Raw genomic sequence first — 22,809 nt, forward strand, 5'->3', positions numbered from 1 at the left:
TATTCCTTTACAATGTTTAAAGGATCCAAATAATACTTAGCAAAAGACCGTGTAAACAAAAATTTTTAAGTAGTTTTTTTTAAAAAACTCAACTTATCAGCTTTTTTATTTTTTCTTTGTTCCATTTAGAAAAATTGTAATTATATCAGTTCTTTTAAAAATTGAGCTGCATTGATAAGGCAAATATATTATAATTCGGACACAAACTGATGCTGATGCTCCACAAGCAGCCACAAAAACTTCAGTCATGGTTAATATACCTAAAACTATTTCTGAATTACTTTATAAACTACTCCGCTATTTTGTCGAATAATAGCTATTCTTCAAAACCTGTGATTCAAGTGAACTAGGGTGAGGTACAGAAACAGTTAATGAAAGATTTGAAAGGAGGGGCTTTGTAGCTAGGTAAATCAGCATTCAAATCCTGATTCCATCACTTGAAAGTGAAATGAAGGCCGGGCGCGGTGGCTCAAGCCTGTAATCCCAGCACTTTGGGAGGCCGAGACGGGCGGATCACAAGGTCAGGAGATCGAGACCATCCTGGCTAACATGGTGAAACCCCGTCTCTACTAAAAATACAAAAAACTAGCCAGGCGAGGTGGTGGCGCCTGTAGTCCCAGCTACTCGGGAGGCTGAGGCAGGAGAATGGCGTGAACCCGGGAGGCGGAGCTTGCAGTGAGCCGAGATCTGGCCACTGCACTCCAGCCTGGGTGACAGAGCGAGACTCCGTCTCAAAAAAAAAGAAAGAAAGTGAAATGATGTCTCTAAGCCTTAGTGTGCTCCTTAGTGAAATAGAAACAGTCATAATACCCTTTTTCTAGAGGGTTGTTGCAACAGACACTAGGTACACAATAACAATTCTCTTTTCCTTACTAAGAGAGCCTCAATTTTATTCTTGGCAACAATGGGCTCAGCTGAAGGATTACTATTTCCAGCTTTCTTTGAAGGTAGGATGGACAATGAGATATAAACCTAAGTACACAGGTAGAGTTTCCAGGAAAGTTCTTTAAGAAGCTGATTCTGTTCAGAAGTGTGCCTTTTTGCTCTCCTTCCTCCCTACTCCAGGCTCAAGACACAGCAGCCATCCTAGAACACCAGGCTACCTTGAAAATGGAAGTCACACACTAGGGATAAAATCTAGATAGCTGGAAGAGCTTTCTTGATAACCACAGGGCCATATTATCATCTGGGTTTCTTTTACATGAGAAATAAACTCCTTTTCTTTCCTCCTTCCTTTCCCAATCTCCTTCCCTCCCTCCTTCCCTTCCCTTCCTTTTATATTTTGAGACAGGGTCTTTCTCTGCAGCCCAGGCTGGAGTGCAATGGCACCATCAGCTCACTGTAACCTCAAATTCTTGGGCTCCATCAATCCTCCTGACTCAATCTCCCAAGCAGCTGGGACTACAGGCATGCACCACCACATCCAACTAATTTATGTATTTTTTGTAGAGACATGGTCTTGCTATGTGCCCAGGCTGGTTTTGAACTCCTGGGTTCATGCAATCCTCTTGCTTCAGCCTCCCAAAGTACTGGATTTATAGATGTGAGCCACCATGCCCGGCCAAGAAATAAAGTTCTATTGTGTTTCTATTATATATAGTTAAACCTAATATCCTAATTAACATAATTATTATTAGAATTTTTAAAGGGTGGGGCATGGTGACTCATGCCTGTAATCCTAGCAGTTTGGTAGGCAGTGGAAGGAGGACTGCTTGAGCCCAGGAGTTTGAAGCCAGCCTCAGCAACATAGCAAGACCCTGCCTCAATTAAACCAGAAAAAGCGAGAATTTTTAAAAGATAATACATGTAAACTTTTCCACAAGTAAACTAGTACACTGAAAGTAGTCAAAATAATAATAATTTTTAGAATCCAAATAACTGTACTTCATGAACAAATCAGCAATGCTTTTACTTTTCCCCTGAAACTGTCAAGTCTGTTATGTTCAATAAACTTACTCTATCAATAAGAAAAGTAACCATTGCTGTGTGACCAGTTGGTTATCTTAGAGTCATTTAATGAATAAAAATCCTTGACTTAAGGAAGCTATCTGAATACATTAAATAAAAACAATCTCCCTATTCTATTTCAACTTAAAACTTCACATAAACTAGTAATGGTTGAGGGAACATGAGTTAAGAGCATCTACAGAATCAGTCATTTCCTCTAACACACCATATATCTTTAAAAATCCACATCACAAATTCTCCTGACACAGGAGAACAAACTTGGAGAACCGCACCTTCTCTTCTCACCTGTATAAAATGTTGAAGTCTTCTTTCTTTTAAATCCTTTTCACTGAAGATAATATATCTTTGGAAAGTCACTTCTGATTTTTCATGTTTAAACTAGATTTCTCAATGTCTTCACAAATGGGGTTAGCCTCTGCTAGTTTTTGTGTGCCAATAATTAGTAAATACTATATTTTGCTGACAGTGATAGGATTATATCACAATAGGGCAGAATTTGATCTACCAAACAAATATTTGAGGTCCCATATCCTGGTGGTCTTGGGCAATGAGTAGACGGTATGTCCAGCAGGGTAGGTCTGGTAGGTCTAGTGCTACACCAGACATTTTGAGGCACTTCCCTGAGATACAGTTGATCTTCTTTTCTAGATATGAATCCCAAGACAAAATGGGAGGGCTAGGATGATCATCTTTGGTATCGGAGCTTTCCTGAATATCATCTATGTAGCTGTCTGCCCTTATCTCTCCTGGATAGGGGTCTATGTTCTTGAATTCCCCTCAGAGAGAGAGGCCAGTATTCCTTCCAAGCTAGTCATTTCTCTGCCTCCAGGGCTTTCAATATCCTTTTAATTTAAACTACCAGAAAAGGGGAGATAAACGGTAACCTTTATTGCACCATTTGCAACTAACATTTGGTATAAAACCTTCTACTTGGCTGGTGTGGTGGCTCACTCCTGTAAGCCCAGCACTTTGGGAGGCCAAGGCAGGAGGATTGTTTGAGGCCAGGTGTTCAAGACCTAATTAGAAAACATAATAAGACCTAATCTCTACAAAAATAAATAATAAATAAAAATTTAAAAATTAGCCAGGCACAGTGATCACACCTATAGTTCCACCTACTCGGACACTAAGATGGGAGGATCACTTGACCCCAGGAGTTCAAGGCTGTATAGAGTTATGATCATGCCACTGCACTCCAGCCTAGACAACTGCAAGACCCTGTCTCTAAAATAAAAAATAAAATAAAGAATAAAACATTCTGTTTGTAAATCTACAGCCTAATAATGTTTAAGGAAGGACAGCAGAGAAACACCATGCACCAGAAACATAAACCCCAAATGTTGGGTGTAGAACTCCAAGTACAGTAGCCTGGCTATAGGTTTAATACAGATTCCTGTTGCCTCTTTAAGATTGTTATTACTGCAACAAGTTTAACAATGCATCAGATTAAAACCTTCATTAGAAAGCTATTTGATTCATTTCTAATACCAATATACACACTTGAGCAAAGGCATATCATCCAGAATAGGTATTCAAACATTATTTGGCAAAAGTGAGTAGTGACAGAAGGATGCCTTCCGAGAGGTATGTTTTACTATCTGGCCTGGTTTCCCTGACCACAGATAATTGGTTCAAAGATGAACATGAGAATCAAGCTGGCCCAATCATAATCTTTCTCCAAACAACTTGAAATTTAGAATGGATATACAGAAAGACTAAAAATTGTGGGAATGTAACTGCTTTCTGGCAGTACTTGTAGAGAACAGACATGATCTCCTTTTGCTGAGTACCCTGGAGGAAATTCATTTTATCTCATATTTTATGAAATATCCTAGTATATATCTAAAAATGTTTCTTCTGGATAAGCTAGCTAAATTCTATTTTTGATTGCTTAAAACAAAAAAGACACACAATAACTAAATCCACTGAAGACCAGGAGACATAGTTGCCTCTCAATATCAAATAACATATAAAGTCAGATGATGGTCTAAAAATATTATCATTCTAAAATATTAACAAACTAATTACAAAGAGAAAGAAAGTACTCACAGATCCTACTGGTAGAAATAAATTGTTTTTTAAAAAAGTACATTCCCTTAACTCAAGAACTCTAGTTGACAACATTTATCTTTCATAAAAAAGCACAAAAATATCCTTTGATAATTAATCAATTCTATTCTTGGAATTTATTCTACAGAATGCTTCAACAAGTATACTAAGATATGTATGGGAATACATATTCAATGTTCTTTTTTTTTTTGAGACGGAGTCTCGCTCTGTCGCCCAGCCTGGAGCGCAGTGGCCCGATCTCAGCTCACTGCAAGCTCCGCCTCCCGGGTTTACGCCATTTTCCTGCCTCAGCCTCCTGAGTAGCTGGGACTACAGGTGCCTGCCACCGTGCCCGGCTAATTTTTTGTATTTTTTAGTAGAGACGGGGTTTCACCGGGTTAGCCAGGATGGTCTCGATCTCCTGACCTCGTGATCCGCCCGTCTCGGCCTCCCAAAGTGCTGGGATTACAGGCTTGAGCCACCACGCCCGGCCCAATGTTCTTAATAATAATGCAAAATTGAAAATAAATTACACATGTATAAAAGAGGCTAGTTAAACTATAGTACAGCAGGTCCTCTAATAACATTTCATTCAATGTCATTTTGCTGTAGCACTGAAGAGAGAAACAAAGGCTGGGCGCTGTGGCTCACACCTGCAATCCCAGGACTTTGCCAGGTCGAAGCAGGTGGATCACTTGAGGTCAGGAGTTCAAGAACAGCCTGGCTAACATGGTAAAACCCCATCACTACCAAAAATACAAAAAATTAGCTAGGTGTAGTGGCATGTGCCTATAGTCCCAGTGACTTAGGAGACTGACACAGGAGAATCGCTTGAACCTGTGAGGCAGAGGTTGCAGTGAGCCTAGATCACGCTACTTCACTAAAGCCTGGGTGACAAAGCAAGACTCCATCTCAAAAAAAGAGAGAAAAAAAATGACTCCAAGCCAGGGCTATTGTTTATGTGGAGTTTTGTATATTCTCTCCATGTCTGCATGAGTTTTCTCCAGATGTTCTAGATTCCCCCCGCATCCCAAAGATGTACACATTAGGCTAATTAATGTGTCTAAATTGTCCCAGTCTGAGTGAGCATGGGTGTGTGTGTGTGAATGCATGTTGTGATGGGATGGCATCCTGTCCAGGACTGGCTCCTGCCTTGTGCCCTGAGGCTGCCAGGATAGGCTTCGGCCACCCATGACTCTGAATTGGAATAAGGGGATTGGAAAATGAACGAATGAATACAAATTATTGTAATAACAAAAAGTCATAAAATATATAATCAACACAGAAATGGACAATAAATGATTCACTCAGTAAGCCCATCATGTTTATTGTTTGTTTCTGAACTACATGGTGGTAGGAGGTGCTCTTTACAATGTTTGCTTTGCAAACACTCCTTCTTTAAGTTAACCAACCACCACTACAAGCACCATCATTCACTGATTCACCAAAAACTAGGTAAATAATTATCTTACTCATTTTTATTAATCTTTCTTGTATGTATATATAGCTCATATTTATTTCAATGTTTAATATTAGAAGTGTTTTAGATCTTTATTTAGAAGTTTGATGGTGTTTTCGTGACTAAAAATACGCCACAGGAACTTAACTCTTATTTATATCAATTTAAGCTTATAGTAAAATTGGTTTCATTATATGTCATTTCACCTAAAGTCACAATTTCCAAGAACCTATCAACAACATTTAGTGAGGACTTATTATACAGCCATACGATAAAATACTGAGTAGCCATTAGAAAGGGTGCAACAGGTCTATATCCACTGACACAGAAAGATGTCTATGCAGTTGAATGAAAAAAAGCAAGAACAGTATTCATGATTCCTACACACATATATAAATCTCCATACACCATGCATAGATATATACACTCATAGAAAAAAGTCTGGAAAGATATATATGTTAAATTTTTAAAACTGGTTATCTTTGGAGAATGGTAATGACAAAGGCTTTTACTTTCTATTTTATTCATTTCTGTATTGTAAAATTGAATGTATTACTTTTATAATCATAAAAAAATTATTTCTAAAACTACAATAACACAAAAAGAATTTTAAAAGAAAATAAAATACCTTAAACCAAGTAGAAATCTTTAATAGTGATAAGTATAATCTTCCATATAGACACAAAGTATGGCTATATTTTAACATCATAATTATGAGAATAAACTATTTATTGAAAAAAACAGTAAGATTCTTACAATTCATATTAACCTGCTAAAACAACAGTATGCGGTGAGATCTAGACTAAATCAGTTTGAACCATCACATAAATCAGCCCTAACTAAACACTATAACAGTTAAATACCATATCTAGATTAACATTCATTTTCTATCTAAAGACATGTTTGCTTTTCTCAAATGGTACTTACAGTTCTCTACAATTTCATCAAAAACTGCACCACTTTTCTGTTCAAACTGGAAAAGCAAAAAAGGAAAGAGAAAAGTAACATTACCATCTTATCTTCTATCATACATTCTTTTGGTATCCCTTCCTATTCCCCAAGGAGCTGTAATTTTCAACCCAAATTACATAAGTGCACAATATAAACAAAAACATTGCCAAATAGAGTAAAATAAAATTTAGGATGAACCAAAGTAGTTCTCAGACCAAAGCCCCGAACCAAAAACTAAGAGATAAATCACATTCTCTCACTATAAACAACTACTTATTTTTTACATCATTCATGTCACAAAAAAGAGATGATCATATATATTTTTAATAACAACAAACACAGCTAACACTTCATAAGAACTTACTAACACTGAGAACTATGTAAAACTTCCCATCAAAACTGAACAGAAAAATTAACAGCTTTTGCTCTTAAGCTAAAGCCAGAAACATGCTGCTCTTAAATTGAAAGTGAGGCCTGTTACAGGGATGGTTCCTACTAAGTATGTTAGTGCCTAAGACAGAAGTAGAGCCATGTCGGAGGTAATTTCAGATCTTTAAACACACAGGGAAGAGAAAGCAAAGCACCGGTAACTCCCCCAAAGAACTAAAGAAAATGGCACACTTCACTTTTGAGTATTTGAAGGCCTCCTTACTTTGGAAGTTCCTGCTTCCCTGCCTGTTACTTACCAATGAGGCAAGAATACAAGAAATGCTGCTTCTTGATAAACCTTGCCTACTGTAAGAAGCCAGGATCAGCCACCCCATTCAAGGGAGAGACTTTTAAGGAAAAAAGAACTACCTAGCTACCTATATAACTGTAGAGGAAACACAACAGCTGGCTATAGTAATCAGTAGTATCTGATATTTATAAATATGAGCAGAAAATAAAAGATCCCAGGTTTCTAAAAGAAAACTATGTCAAAGAGAAATTTCAAGGTAAACAAACAGAACCACCACTCCAGAAGGAAACAAGAAACTTATAAAAAAGCAACTTCTTGGCTGGGCCCAGTGGCTCACGCCTGTGATTCCAGCACTTTGAAAGCCTGAGGTGGGCGGATCACAAGGTCAGGAAATGGAGACCATCCTGGCCAACATGGTGAAACCTCGTCTCTAGACAAAAAGTTGGAAAAGATAATTTACGGTGACATTGAGGATTGAAGCACTAAGTCTAACAGCAATGTCAAAGGTACCACCAAAGAAGAAAATAATGGTGAAGGGGAATAACAGAAGAAAATTTCCCTGAACTGAGGATATAAATACCATATCTGAGATTGAACAGGCCCACTAAATACCAAAGAAACAATGAAAAAAAAAATGCATCCTGGTAAAATATATCAGAATTCCAAGAGAAAACAAAAGGAGCAATTTTTTTAAATGATAGTGCAGGTAATTTATAAACACATTTAACTTGAAATTCAACTATGTAAACATTGGAAAGGAAAGGAAAGCAAATAGTGAAGGCCACTCCACCTACCATTCCAGTCAATGAGCTATGCTCTAGAATGAAAGGGAAATGGGAAACGAAAAATTTCACTCTGGGCTGGGCGCAGTGGCTCAGTACTTTGGGAGGCAGAGACGGGTGGATCACCAGGTCAGGAGATTGAGACCATCCTGGCTAACATGGTGAAACCCCATCTCCACTAAAAATACACAAAAATTAGCCAAGCGTGGTGGTGGGCGCCTGTAGTCCCAGCTACACAGGAGGCTGATGCAGAATGACGTGAACCCAGGAGGCAGAGCTTGCAGTGAGCCGAGATCACGCCACTGCACTCCAGCCTGGGCGACAGAGCAAGACTCCGCCTCAAAAAAAAAGAAAGAAAAATGTCACTCTGTAAGCTAAAGAATGAAAGCATCCACTTACGCTGAGAGGAATCAGTGTTATTGATTTATAACTCTGAGTGTGTTATTGTTTAATAACACTGTTTGTTTTCGAACAATACTGTCCCAAGGCCCGATTCTATTATTCCTTCTCATTTTATAAAATATTTCTCATGATTCTCTATCCCCCTAGAGCTACTGCGCATTTTTCTCTTCCCCTTGACAGCAAAACTCTTCAAAAGAGTTGTCTAGCCGGGTGTGGTGGCTCACGCCTGTAATCCCAACACTTTGGGAGGCCAAGGCACGTGGATCACCTGAGGTCAGGAGTTCAAGACCAGCCTGACCAATATGGTGAACCCCCGTCTCTACTAAAGATACAAAAAAATTAGCCAGGCATGGTGGCACGCACCTGTAATCCCAGCTACTTGAGAGGCTGAGGCAGGAGAATCGCTTGAACCTGGGAGGCGGAGGTTACAGTGAGCTGAGATTGCGCCATTGCACTCCAGCCTGGGCAACAGGGCAAGACTCCATCTCAAGAAAAAAAAAAGTTGTCTATACATGCTGCCTATGACACCCGTCTCTTGAACCCACTTCGTAAGGCCTTTGCCTGCACTATTTCTACTGAAACTTTTCTTGTCAAGGTCATAAGGGACCTCCACACTGCTAAACCCAATGATCTATTCTGACTCCTAAAGGAAAAAAGAGAACTAGAATATGACAACCATTTAAGGTGAAAAAATCTGGATCACAATCACTACTTCACATCAACATTAATCCCAGATAAGTTAAAAATAAATTGAAAAAAAACAAAAGCCCTAGAAGATACAAAAGTATTTTAACCAGAAAAATAAATCTTCATGAAAAAGATTTTAAAGTTTGACTATATTTTTAAAAAACTGTTTGGAAAAGCTTAAAGGTAATCTAAGTGAAAAAGTTGTAGTAGCAGTATAACAATGGTTAGTATTCTATGAATAAAGCAATCTTGGACTCAATTAAACAGTACTATCCCAATAGAAAGTGATCAAAGAACATAAGCACTAAACATTCAATTTTACCCAAAATCAAAATTGAGATACCATTTTCTCTCAGACTGGTAAAGATACAAAATGAAGAGAGACATAGAAATGTCCCTGTTTTTAAAAAACCCGATAGTATATCTTGGAAAAGTATCTTTATACAGAGATCTACTTCATTCTTTCCGGTGGCTGCATAGTCTCTTATTATATTATACTAATGAACATTTAAGGTTGCCTCCTGCCTTTTTTTTTTTTACAAATATAATATTGCAGTTGTCATCTGTATAGATACACTATGGCTTAGGTATGTGAGTATATCTGTAGGATCAATTCCTAGAAGTGGGATCACTAGGTTAAAAAAGCACAAGTATTTAATTCCTCCCAAATAAGCTTCATGAGTAGCTGGGATTACAGGAACACACCACCATGCCCAGTTTATGACACTTTTTTTCCAAGTACTTTACATGACTTAATCCAATTTAATCTTCCCAAAATCTCGTAAGGCATAAGGTAGGTACTGTTAACACCTCTATTTTATAGGTGAAGAAATGGAGGTACTGAGAGGTTAAGGAGAAGGACACACATACACATACACACACACACACACACACACCCCTCTGTAAGTCTCCCAAGAAAAATGTCCAAACTTCTGTGGATATATAAGACTCTCCAAAATCTAGCCCTAACTTCCTCTATAGCTTTATCTTTTCCTGCCTTCATGTTCCCATTACATCCCCATGCTGTAAGCAAATGCTCCAGCTATTATAAATGACCTATAGCTGCTCACCCAACCTTTCAGGTAGTTTCAAGCATCTGGACCATCGTGCACAGTGCTTAAGCTTTTCCAGTCTTAATTCAATAGTAAACAGATACTCAGCTTCTGAGACAGAGCTAAAGCTGCAACTCCTCTATTGGTACCATAATCTCACACACAACCCACACACACCCAACCTTCCGAACAAAGTAGAATTCACAGCTCTTTCCTAGTGCTACTACAACCAATGCGACTATGTAACAACTATAATAACTTTACTCCCAAGTTGGGAATGCTATAAGGAATCAAGTACCCATACAGGTTTCTAAAGCTGTATGAGGACATATCCCATTCTTTTTGTAGACCAACCTGCTGACAGATAACAGCGGTTATACAAACCTTGAGTTTTAATCCAACTTTGGAGACTAAACATAAAATCAATAAAAAGGAACACTTTATATAAAGAGCTTTAGAATAATATTAAAAATTAAAAACAAAAAACAATCTAGTTAGTTTCTTTCAATAGAACTTAAATGAAATTAAGATTCTATAAAGGATTAGAAATCCTACACTTCTCAAAGCCAGAGCAGGCAAAACCGCACCCTGAAAAAAAAACAAAAGATTATTTTTCTCCTATAACAGTCTCACAACACAGAACATTTCAGTGACCAGATATGTGGGACTTGTTCGTCACACACCAAATATCTAGCAGACACCAACTGTGTGTCCTATAATTCACTTCAATTCCGACACTATCTATCTAGAATTAAGAGTCAGATCCCACAGGCTGAAGGCTCAGTCCAACAAGACTGCCTCCCACTTCAGATACCAATCAGAAGCCCCAAGTTGTGACTTGACCTTGTAACTGGCCAGCTATATAACTTGGGGTGCCCACAATCCCCACCTCAGGTTCAATTAATTTGCTAAAGCAGCTCATGGAACTCAGAGGAACTTTTACTGGTTTATTATAAAGGATACTACAAAGGATACAGGTGAACAACCTGATGAAAGAGATGCATAGGATGATACATGCTGAGGAGAGTCATGGAGCTCCCACGTCTTCTCTGGGCATGCCACCTTCCCAGCACCTCTACGTGGTTCAGCAATCCAGAAGTTATCTGAACCTTGCCTCTGGGACTTTTATGGAGGCTTCATTATGTAGCCATGATTGAATAAATCATTGGCACTGCTGCTCAACTCGATGTTTAGCCCTCTAGTCATGTCTTGGTCTGTTTGGTGACCAGCCCCATGCTGAAGCTATGGAAGTGCCTGGCCCTAAGCCCAAGTCCAGTAGTACACAAGACATATTTATCACTCTAGAGATTTCAACAGTTTTAGGAGCTGTGTGCCAGGAACCTGGGGCAGAGACCATATACGTATTTCTTATTATATCACAGTATCACAGTAGCCTAAAGAGATTTTTATTTGTTCTGTATTGTAGTAGTCCAGCACCTATAACACTGCCTAAAATATAACAAAAACTCAATCTTTGCTGAATAATAGAATCACTTATATTAGTTAATAAGTAGTTTGAAACTTGTTTACTTAAAAAAAACTTAACCATAGTGTACTTTAAATTTTCCAAAATTCCCAAGGAGTCCACTGAAGTTTCAAATTATTTGCGTACTTTCAACAGACCACTCCAAAGCAAATGTCCAATCCTATTCCTATTCCTTCAACCCCCACAATGAGTAAGGTTAGTCTTTCCCTATTGCTACTCTGATTTAGATGTCCCTTAGTTTTTCAAATGAATTAATCCTGACTTTTACAATAATTTTTCTCAAGTTTCTCAATGTGAGAAATTTGTTACGGAAACATTTTTGAGACGGGTCTTGCTCTGTTGCCCAGGCTGGAATGCAGTAACGTGATCACAGCTCACTGCAGTCTCAAACTCCTGAGCTCAAGGGATCCTCCCACCTCAACTCCTGAGTAACTGGAACTAAGTGTGCACAACCACACCCAGCTAATTTTTAAAATTTTTCTGTAGAGACTGGGTATTGCTATACTGCCCAAGCTGGTCTGGAACTCCTGGCCTCAGGGAATCTTCCCACCTCAGCCTCCCAAAGTGCCGGGAAGGCAAGCATGAGCCACCACACCCAGCGGTATTATATTTTTTATACAGGCAGCTACCATGCAGAAATATAAAAACGACTATGCAAGCTGAAACCATGCAAAGCAATCTTAATGATCAAAGTGAAAAATTAAAATTGCTCCATCATCTTGTATTGTCAAAACACTTGAAATGTTAAAAACTCTGCCGGTTTGGCCAGGCACGGTGGCTCACGTCTGTAATCCGAGCACTTTGGGAGGCCAAGACGGGCTGATCACCTGAGGTCCAGAGTTCGAGACCAGCCTGACCAACACGGAGAATCCCTGTCTCTACTAAAAATACAAAATTAGCTGGCCATGGTAACACATGCCTATAATCCTAGCTACTCAGGAGGCAGGAAAATCACTTGAACCTGGGAGGTGGAGGTTGTGGTGAGCCAAAATCATGCCACTGCACTCTAGCCTGGGCAACAAGGGCAAAACTCCGTCTCAAAAAAAAACCAAAAACCAAAAAACAAAAACAAAAAACTTTGTCAGTTTAAACGTGTAGGGAAATGAAATATATTGTATAACTAATATTTGCTTACTATGTTATAATTTAAAATGTGAAAATCAAAGCGTTTTATTTATTTGTAAAAAATCTACCAGGAGTATGGCTGGGCACGGTAGTACATGCCTGTAATCCCAGCACTTTGGTATGCCAAGGCAGGCGGATGACTTGAGGTCAGGAGTTCAAGACCGACCAGGCCAACATGGTACAAACCCGTCTCTACTAAAAATACAAAAATTAGACAGGTGGCGCATGCCTGTAATCCCAGCTACTTGGGAGGCTGAGGCAGAAGAATCACTTGAACCTGGGAGACGGAGGCTGCAGTGAGCCGAGATTATGCCTCTGCACTCCAGCCTGGGTGACAGAGCGAGACTTCGCCTCAAATTAAAAACAAAAAAAAAAACCCTACCAGGAGTGGACAGTGCCTGCCTTTGTCTTTTCCTCCTGTAACCTGTGATACAGAATAAGCAACTTTTCCATGCCTTAACAAATTGTCAGTCAGGCACAGTGGCTCACACCTATAATTCCAGCATTTTGGGAGGCCAAGGTGGGCAGATCACCTGAGGTCAGGAGTTCAAGACTAGCCTGGCCAACATAGTGAAACCCTGTCTACTAAAAATACAAAACTTGCCGGGCGCGGTGGCTCAAGCCTGTAATCCCAGCACTTTGGGAGGCCGAGACGGGCGGATCACGAGGTCAGGAGATCGAGACCATCCTGGCTAACACGGTGAAACCCCGTCTCTACTAAAAAATACAAAAAACTAGCCGGGCGAGGTGGCGGGCGCCTGTAGTCCCAGCTACTCGGGAGGCTGAGGCAGGAGAATCACTTGAACCCGGGAGGCAGAGGTTGCAGTGAGCCAAGGTTGCATGACTGCACTCCAGCCTGGGCGACAGAGTGAGACTCCGTCTCAAAAAAAAAAAAAAAAAAAAATACAAAACTTAGCCGGGCATGGCGGCACACGCCTGTAGTCACAGCTACTCCGGAGGCTGAGGCAGGAGAATGGTGTAAACCCGGAAGGCGGAGCTTGCAGTGAGCTGAGATCCGGCCACTGCACTCCAGCCTGGGCGATAGAGTGAGACTCCATCGCAAAAAAAAAAAAAAAAATGCCATAATCCCTTCTAAGTCTGAACTGGCTTCCAAAATTACACCTTTTGCTCTTTCAATCTTGTATCTCAATGAGTTGTGTTACTGTGAAATTTCTACCAATATCACTTCCACTATGACATTTGTCTTTTTTGTGACAACATTTTACTCATTTATGTTTGTAAATTTGCCTTCACTAAATTCTTCAGGTGACATATCTACACACTCCCCTTTATGGCCACTTGGAGATCCTATGTCATTCATTGCATAAGTTAATGATGTGCTGCATTCCAAAAAAGACCTATCCCATCAACATGTTAAATAGCTGATGACCATAATTACCTGCCTTACGTAATCTCTGGAATCTAGGCACAAATTTCACAGCAGAATCCCTATAACTGTTCTAGCATCTTCACCAGAACTTATCAATAATCCATGATCATTCTAAAATGATCAAACCAGCCTTTACTGGCAATAAGAAGTCCTTCAGTTGGCTTGTAATTAGTTTTCTTTCAGTGCAACAACTAACTTCAATGCTTCAGCCTGAATGCTAGCCAAACGGACTAGGGTCTGTTCTTAATACAATTTATTTAAATTACATGATAAAGCAATTTATTTATTTATTTATTTGAGACAGTTTCATCCTTGTTGCCTAGGCTGGAATGCAATGGCGCAATCTCAGCTCACTGCAGCCTCCACCTCCTGGGTTAAAGTGATTCTCCTGGCTCAGCCTCCCGAGTAGTTGGGATTACAGGTGACACCATCACACCTGGCTAATTTTCTGTGTTTTTAGCAGAGATGGGGTTTCACCATGTTGGCCACATTGGTCTTGAACTCCTGACCTCAAGTGATCCGCTAGCCTCAGCCTCCCAAAGTGCTGGGATTACAGGCACCTGCCACCACACACAGCTAATTTTTGTATTTTCAATAGAGACAGGGTTTCACCATGTTGGCCAGGCTGGTCTCGAACTCCTGACCTCAGGTGATCCACCCACCTCAGCCTCCCAAAGCGCTGGGATTACAGGCATGAGCCACCGATTGAATTTTTTCAATACAGTTCATACTGTAACTACATGCAGGCCTTGCTCTTATCCTATATTCACTTACCTGTCACCGTTTTTGAATCTTCTAATGACATCTAATTTTTCAGTTCCTGTGTTATCACTTTTGATTCCTTTTCTGAACTGTCATCTTTTTTGCAAATTCTCTCCTTTTCAGTATCCATTTTTATAAAATGTCACACAAGTTTATAATTGAAAGACAAGGATGCAACACAACTACACACTTTGTTGTGTGTATGAACTAAATAATAGATGGAGTGATGTGATTAGTCACTGTTCGTGACAGACATCTATTAATTACATAGTGATTTGTTAACTCAAGAGCTAGCACTAAAGTTTATACTTTATGCAATTGCTCACAGTTAATATACCACGTTAAATGAAATATGAACTGTGTTGTTAGAAAACTGGCATTTAAACCTTGCCAACTGAAATCCAAGCATATCCAAAATAAAAGTGAGGACTAACTTACTATTACACATTTGCTACCAAATATATAATAGGTCTTGAGAAAGACCACTAATTTCAACACTATAATATTCTAGTCACTGTTCTGCTACTAACAAGCAAAGCTTAAGGGAGAAACTTAACTCCTGCAGGGCTTGATTTCTTCAACCCATATAATGAATATATAATAAAGTTGGGCTACATAATCTCTCCAAACGTTCAAATTTAATGCTCACAATTCATTCTCAAGCTAGGCATAAACTAAAAACTCAAATTAATATTATATAATGGACACTGAACACTTGTTAAGAAAACTACAAAAAGTAGGTCTAATTATCTCTCCATAAAGTGTTTCTTTTTAATTAAATGACTTTTTAAAAATAATAATTTTTTTTTTCATACAGGGACTCACTCTGTCACCCAGGCCAGAGTGCAGTGGCATGATCTTTGCTCACTGCAGCCTTGAACTCCTGGGTGCCAGCAATCCTTCCGTCTCAGCCTCCTGAGTAGCTGGGACTACAGGTATATCCAGTGAATTTTTTTCTTTGTTTTTTGTAGAGATAGGATCTCACTGTTGCCAATTCTGGTCCCAAACCCCCGGGCTAAAGCGACCCCCCCAACTCAGCCTCCCAAAGTGCTGGGATTACAGGCTTGAGCCACCGCGCCCGGCCGAGCCTGACTTTTTAAGACAGTAATAATTCTTTCTTTAAAATAGAAGCAAATACATCTATTTTTAGCATTTTTATTCTTTCAAAATTTATGTAAAGTTACTTAAACAAAATGATTAGTTCCCAGAAATTACACAGACATAAACTAAAAACAGGCTTGGTTTCTCCATCAAAAAAAGACTGGCTACCTGTCAACTTGCTGTAGGTACACTTACTGTCTGTAATACACATTTTATGTGCTGGTAGTACTTTTCTTTTTAGAATTTTTTTAATGTTATATAAAATAAAAACCAAAGTTCTAAGTAGAACCAATGGAAGTAAGTTGCATTTTACAACTCATAATTGTATAAAATAAAGCAACTGAATTACTTTCAAGTTCAGAAAAAAACTTAACAAGCCAGCCACTAAAAATATTCTATTGAAGTTTTGCAAAACGTATCATTTGAGTGTTAAATTTACATTTATATTTTAAGGAAAAAACTTCTGTTTGAGTAGTTATAATAACCTGATAAACATAAAATAGTCAAAATTTATCACACTGAATATAGAGAATAGAGCCCATTACTGAGCCAGTGCGCCCAGCCAAAATTATTTTTTTAATGACTTCTTTTCACAAAAGATAAGGATAGAAATCCAATTACCCAGGCAAAAAACAAACAAACAAACAAAAAGCATTTTTGAATAACTGGATAATGTTTCTCTTTCAATCTGCAAGTGTAGAATACTATATTTACCCTTAAAAGTAAACGGGGGCCAGGTGCAGTGGCTCACACCTGTAATCCCAGCACTTTGGGAGGCTGAGGCATGAGAATCATTTGAGCCCAGGAGGTGGAGGCTGCAGTGAGCTGAGATTGTGCTACTACACTCCAGCTTGGGCTACAGAGTGAGACTCTGTCTCAAAAAAAAAAAAAAAGAAAAAGTGACAGACAAAAGTTTACCTTTAAAATACTTAAGACAGGCTGGGCACAGTGGCTTACGCCTGTAATCCCAACATTTTGGGAGGCCGAGGCAGACAGATCTCTTGAGGTCAGGAGTTTGAGACCTGCCTGGCCAACATGGTGAAACCCCATATCTAATAATAACAAAAATGTTAGCCGGGGCCAGGTACGGTGGCTCACACCTGCAATCCCAGCACTCTGGGAGGCTGAGGCGGGTGGAGCACCTGAGGTCAGGAGTTCCGGACCAGTCTGGGCAACATGGTGATACCCTGTCTCTACTAAAAACACAAAAATTAGCCAGCTGTGGTGGCATGCGCCTGCAGTCATAGCTACTCTGGAGGCTGAGGCAGGAGAATCACTTGAACTCAGGAGGCAGAGGTTATAGTGAGCTAAGATCGTGCCACTGCACTCCAGCCTGGGTGACAGAGCAAGACTCCATCTCCAAAAAACAGTAATAATAAAATAAATTAGCCAGGTATGGTGGCACACACCTGTAATCCCAGCTACTCGGAAAGCTGAGGCACAAGAATCACTTGAACCCCAGAGGCGGAGGTTGCAGTCAGCCAAGATTGCACCACTGCACTCCAGCCTGGGCAACAGAATGAGACTGTCTCAAAAAAGGAAGGAAGGGAGGTAGGGAAAAGAAAGAAGGGAAAGAAGGGAAAGAAGAGAAAGAAGAGAAAGAAGGGAAGAAAAAGAAAAGAAAGAAAAAATATTTAAGATAGACATTTGCTGCCATATAATTTAAACAATAAAAAAAGTACTTTAAAATCCCACTGCAGGGAAATGGTTAATTTATTAAGATAGACTATACATGAAATTCTAGGCAGACTTTAAAAAGAACAAGGTAGAGGGTTCTGGAGATGGATGGTGTTAATAGTAGCACGACAATGTGAATGTACCTAATGCCACTGAATTATACATCTAAAAATGGTTACGTGGCAGATTTTATGCTATGTATATTTTATCACAATAAAGGTATAAAAAGGTATAATATTTATGGCATCAGAGTTCCAGAAGCAGAGGAGAAAGACTGCAGAGCAGAAAAAATATCTGAAGAAATAATGGCTGAAAACTTCCCAAATTTGACGAAAGACAAGATAGACATCTGCAGACTAAAGAAGCTAAGCAAACGTCAAACAGGAAAATCCAAAGATATATACACCAAGACACTCATAATCAAACTGCTAAAACCTAAGCAACAACAACAACAATCTTTAAACAGAGACAAACAACACAAAAAAAAGAAAAAAAAAAGGAATTTTAGCATACATTCATTTAAAAAATAAAATACATACGCATGCAAGATAAATTTATGTATAATTGTAAATACAGTGAGTAGTAAAATTACAACAGATTTTTATCTTTTCTGTATACCTTTTTATTTTATTTTCACTTGTATCAAAAATTACTATCAAACTCCACTTACTGGATCAGAGCCCCTTGTGATGTTAGTGAAAAACTTGCCCCTCACATAGCACACTACCTACACTTGTAAGCTTATACCTTTTTAAATCTTTGAAATCATCTACAACAATGCTGCCTTTATAATAAAAGTAAGACATTCAAAGATAACCACAAAATGGTCGGACGCAGTGGCTCACGCCTGTAATTCCAACACTTTGGGAGGCTGAGGCAGGCAGATCACTTGAAGTCAGGAATTCGAGACCAGCCTGGCCAACATGGTGAAACCCCGTCTCTACTAAAAAAAAAAAACACAAACATTAGCTGGGCATGGTGGGCACCTTAATCTCAGCTACTCAGGAGGCCTGAGGCAGGAGAATTGCTTGAACCTGGGAGGTGGAGGTTGCAGTGAGCCAAGATCACGCCATTGCACTCTAAAGCCTGGGCGACAAGAGTGAAACTGCAAAAAAAAAAAAAAAAAAAACCCCACAAAATACTTGTTTCTTTAAGAAGATGTCCCTTAAATATAGTTCTCTTATAGAATTATTTGAAAAATAAATATATCAGAATATTCTAGAGTTTTTTTTGTGTGTGTTTTTTTTTTTTAAAGACAGAGTCTCACTCTGTCAGTCAGGCTGGATTTGGACTACAGTGGTGCGATCACAGCTCACTGTAGCCTCAAGCTCCTGGGCTCAAGCAATCACTGTAAAGTATTTTTAAATCTCAAATATAAAGTATAATTATAATGGCAGACAACTGCCTTCCCCAACCCATTCCTAAAAATTTACTAACAAAACAATTACAAGGCTTTTAAAGAGATAGATGAAACAGGATAACCTACAGTTTCTTATGTATAATCTGCCCTTTCTGAATATATAATCAATACACACACATAAATGATCAGTACAAAGCCAAATATTAGACCAAATTATTCTTTTTTTTTTTTTTTTGAGACAGAGTCTCACTCTGTTGCCCAGGCTGGAGTACAGTGGCCAGATCTCCACTCACTGCAAACTCAGCCTCCCAGGTTCATGCTATTCTCCTGCCTCAGCCTTCTGAGTAGCTAGGACTACAGGAACCCGCCACCACGCCTGGCTAATTTTTTGTATTTTTAGTAGAGATGGGGTTTCACCGTGTTAGCCAGGATGGTCTCGATCTTCTGACCTCGTGATCCACCCGCCTCGGCCTCCCAAAGGGCTGGGATTACAGGTGTGAGCCACCGCACCTGGCCTAGACCAAATTATTTGAAATTCTTTATTGCTCAATTACCTAAAACAATTTTATCCTTTCCTTATAAGTCTAAGGAACAAATCTAAGGCAATGCCCAGGACAATTTAAAGGACAAATATGTGTTTGTTGAATACATAATGCAAAAATAAAGCTATTCTTAAAATTTAAGAAAAACATTTCTGTCTATATCAAAGAAATAAGCTAAATTTACAAAAATGCATTCAAAGAAGAAAGTTTATTTAAATAACTCATTTTCATAAAGATCCCCAAACTTGTACCATGTATAACCAAAATTATAAAATTAATATTATAAAATGTCAACAATTAAGTCATCTTGTTTCAATTCTCAGATTCAATGAGGTTGGCATCCATATTCAGTCAGGAAGTCATCCGTACTATAGAACCTCTCTCAAACCCATCAACCATTTCTCCCATTTCTCCCCAGATTCACATACCATTCTAACATGTCTTCCATTTTCTGTCACTCACACCACTTTTCCTTTCAAACAAGGCTGTCTGCTCTAATCTTTTAACTTGCTATGTCAATTATTTGGTATTATTGTTTTGCATGAATCTTCCAAAAGCAAAAAATTTCCTTTTATCATCCACTTTCTTTGTTTCGTTTTCTGAGACAGAGTCTCACTCTGTCACCCAGGCTGGAGTGCACTGGTGTGATCTCAGCTCACTGCAACCTCCACCCCCCAGGCTCAAGCAAACCTCCCACCTCAGCCTCCTGAGTTGCTGGGACTACAGGCATGTGCCACCATGCCCAGCTAATTTTTGTATTTTTGGTAGAGACAGGGTTTCGTCATGTTGCCCAGGATGGTTTCAAACTACTAAGCTCAAGTGATTCATCCCTCTTGGTCTTCCAAAGAGCTGGGATTACAGGTGTAAACCACCACACCCAGTCTTATCATCCACTCTTAACTATGAAAACTCATTTTTATTCTAGTACTTCAAGCAGAACACTAAAGTAGACTAGTTCAGGCGACTAGGGTTCTAGACCAGCTCAATCACCAAATTACGAGAGATTGGGCCTAAAAGTCTGAAATTTCTCAATGAATGAATTCCTATTTCTCAAGCACCTAGCATGTGATATGTCTATCTATATGTTTGTATATACCATCATATTTCATTTGTGTGGGACACAGTAGGTACTCTATACATATTATTAAGTGAATAAACTGTCTTAAAATTAAGTACTATGGTCAGGTGCAGTGGCTCATGCCTAATAATCCCAGCACTTTGGGAAGAGGCAGGTGGATCACTTGAGGTCAGGAGTACAAGACCAGCCTGGCCAACATGGCGAAACCCGATTTCTACTAAAAATACAAAAGTTAGCTGGGCATGGTGGCACATGCCTGTAGTCCCAGCTACTCAGGAGGCTAAGGCAGGATAATTGCTTGAACCTAGGAGGTGGAGGTTGCAGTGAGCCGAGATTGAGCCACTGCAGTCCAGCCTGGGTGATATTGAGATTCCATCTCAAAAATATAAAAAGTTAGCCAGGTGTGGTGGCAGGCGCCTGTAATCCCAGCTACTTGGGAGGCTGACGCAGGTGAATCGCTTGAACCCGGGAGGTTTAAATTTAAAAAATTCAAAATTTTTTTAAAACAATTATTTAAAGTACTACATGTGTTTGAAGATACACAGAAAAACATCATTTACCTTCTAAGTAAATTCTGTTTGTCCAAATTTCTCAATGAATGAACTCCTATTTCTCAAGCACCTAGCATGTGATGTCACAGCCAGACACTGTACCAAGGAAGGTACAGGGGTTTTTGCAGTGCATTCATACCCTGAAAGCTTTCTAAACTGTGTAGCACTAAAACCTAAACCTACCAAGTTTTCACTACCAATCCAGTGTTTTCTCCCCCTACTCTAATGTGGACTTTTATGTTCAAATTCAGTTAGTCTCTCTATCCTTCCTACTAAATGATACTACTAAGAATTCAAAACATGAAAGTAAGTTTAAAGATAATTTAGTATTAACAGAGATCTCTCATTTCAGAGATGAGGAAAAAGAAATCACTCAAGGACATTCAGAGAGTTAACATGCCCAGTTCAGTCAGTTAGCCAACGGTTATTTATTGCATATTTGCCTGCTACAAATCAGGTACAAACTGTGCTGGTCTACATTAAAACTATGTTAAAACAGATCTGAAAATGAAGCATTTCTGTACTTTGCATAGTTTATCAGGAAATACAGATATTACACGAACAATTACACAGTTAGATGAATGGTATCATGGGGAAGAAGAAAATGCTATTGAATTTATTTAGTAGTGACTTAACCTAATCTATAAATTTAGAAGGCATCCATTAGACTAGAAGGATGAAAAAGCATGTGCTATAGGAAAAGGTAAGAAAGTTTTAGTGGAGGCCGGGCGCGGTGGCTCAAGTCTGTAATCCCAGCACTTTGGGAGGCCGAGACAGGTGGATCACGAGGTCAGGAGATCGAGACCATCTTGGCTAACACTGTGAAACCCCGTCTCTACTAAAAAATACAAAAAACTAGCCGGGCAAGGTGGCGGGAGACTGTAGTCCCAGCTACTCAGGAGGCTGAGGCAGGAGAATGGCGTGAACCCGGGAGGCGGAGCTTGCAATGACCTGAGATCCAGCCACTGCACTCCAGCCCAGGCGACAGAGTGAGACTCCGTCTCAAAAAAAAAAAAAAAAGAAAGTTTTAGTGGAGGAGGTCCACAACAGAAGAAATGGAGTATAGGCGTAAAAGAAACAAGACATAAAACTAGATATATAATCAGCACCACATATGCCCAACCTTGAATGATTTTGAACTTTATCATATGGTTAGCAGAAAGCCACTGAAAAATTTTAAGTAGAGCCATAATGTGGTTAAAGAATTTAAAAGATCGCTCTGGAACATCTTATTGTGTTAAAAACTAAGTAAAGACCAAAAAACTAATGGATATTTTAAAAAATAAAATGAAACAAAACAAAAAGAAGATAGGTTAGAGGGGCTCCCTCTGCCTGATATCAAAATGAATACTGGTAACAATGGATCATGACACACTGATTAAACAATTCATGACAACTTACTGATACTTAAAAAATAAACAAGCATTCATAGAAGGAAAATATAAGACAAGGGCCTAAAATATGGTGGGGGAAAAGGAAGGAAGAGAGATAAATGAAATATACTATTCTACAGGTTCTATAAATGATGTAATTTTTAAAGATAATAACTTAAAAGACGCATGCTGTAATCTTTACAATAACCTCTAAATACAAAGGAATACATCTAAATACTCGGAACAGTAAAAAAAAAAAAATGCAATCTACCTACAATAAGGCAAGAATAAAGAACAAATGGCATCAATAAGACACAAATAAGAAGACAGAAGAC

At 39.0% G+C, this 22,809-nt stretch overlaps 1 protein-coding gene across 2 annotated transcripts in view; it reads right to left on the bottom strand.

The window, feature by feature from the left end:
* Positions 1 to 22,809, bottom strand: part of ZMYM4 (zinc finger, MYM-type 4) — a 167,446-nt gene that overhangs the window by 101,457 nt on the left and 43,180 nt on the right. For both annotated transcript variants that reach the window (XM_011955349.1, XM_011955350.1), the window contains one exon: positions 6,404 to 6,449. In XM_011955349.1, the coding sequence (XP_011810739.1) occupies positions 6,404 to 6,449 (46 nt within the window). The remainder of the gene's footprint in view (positions 1 to 6,403; positions 6,450 to 22,809) is intronic.

This window comes from Colobus angolensis, unplaced genomic scaffold, assembly GCF_000951035.1.
Source record: "Colobus angolensis palliatus isolate OR3802 unplaced genomic scaffold, Cang.pa_1.0 Scaffold4, whole genome shotgun sequence".
NCBI classification, from domain to species: domain Eukaryota; kingdom Metazoa; phylum Chordata; class Mammalia; order Primates; family Cercopithecidae; genus Colobus; species Colobus angolensis.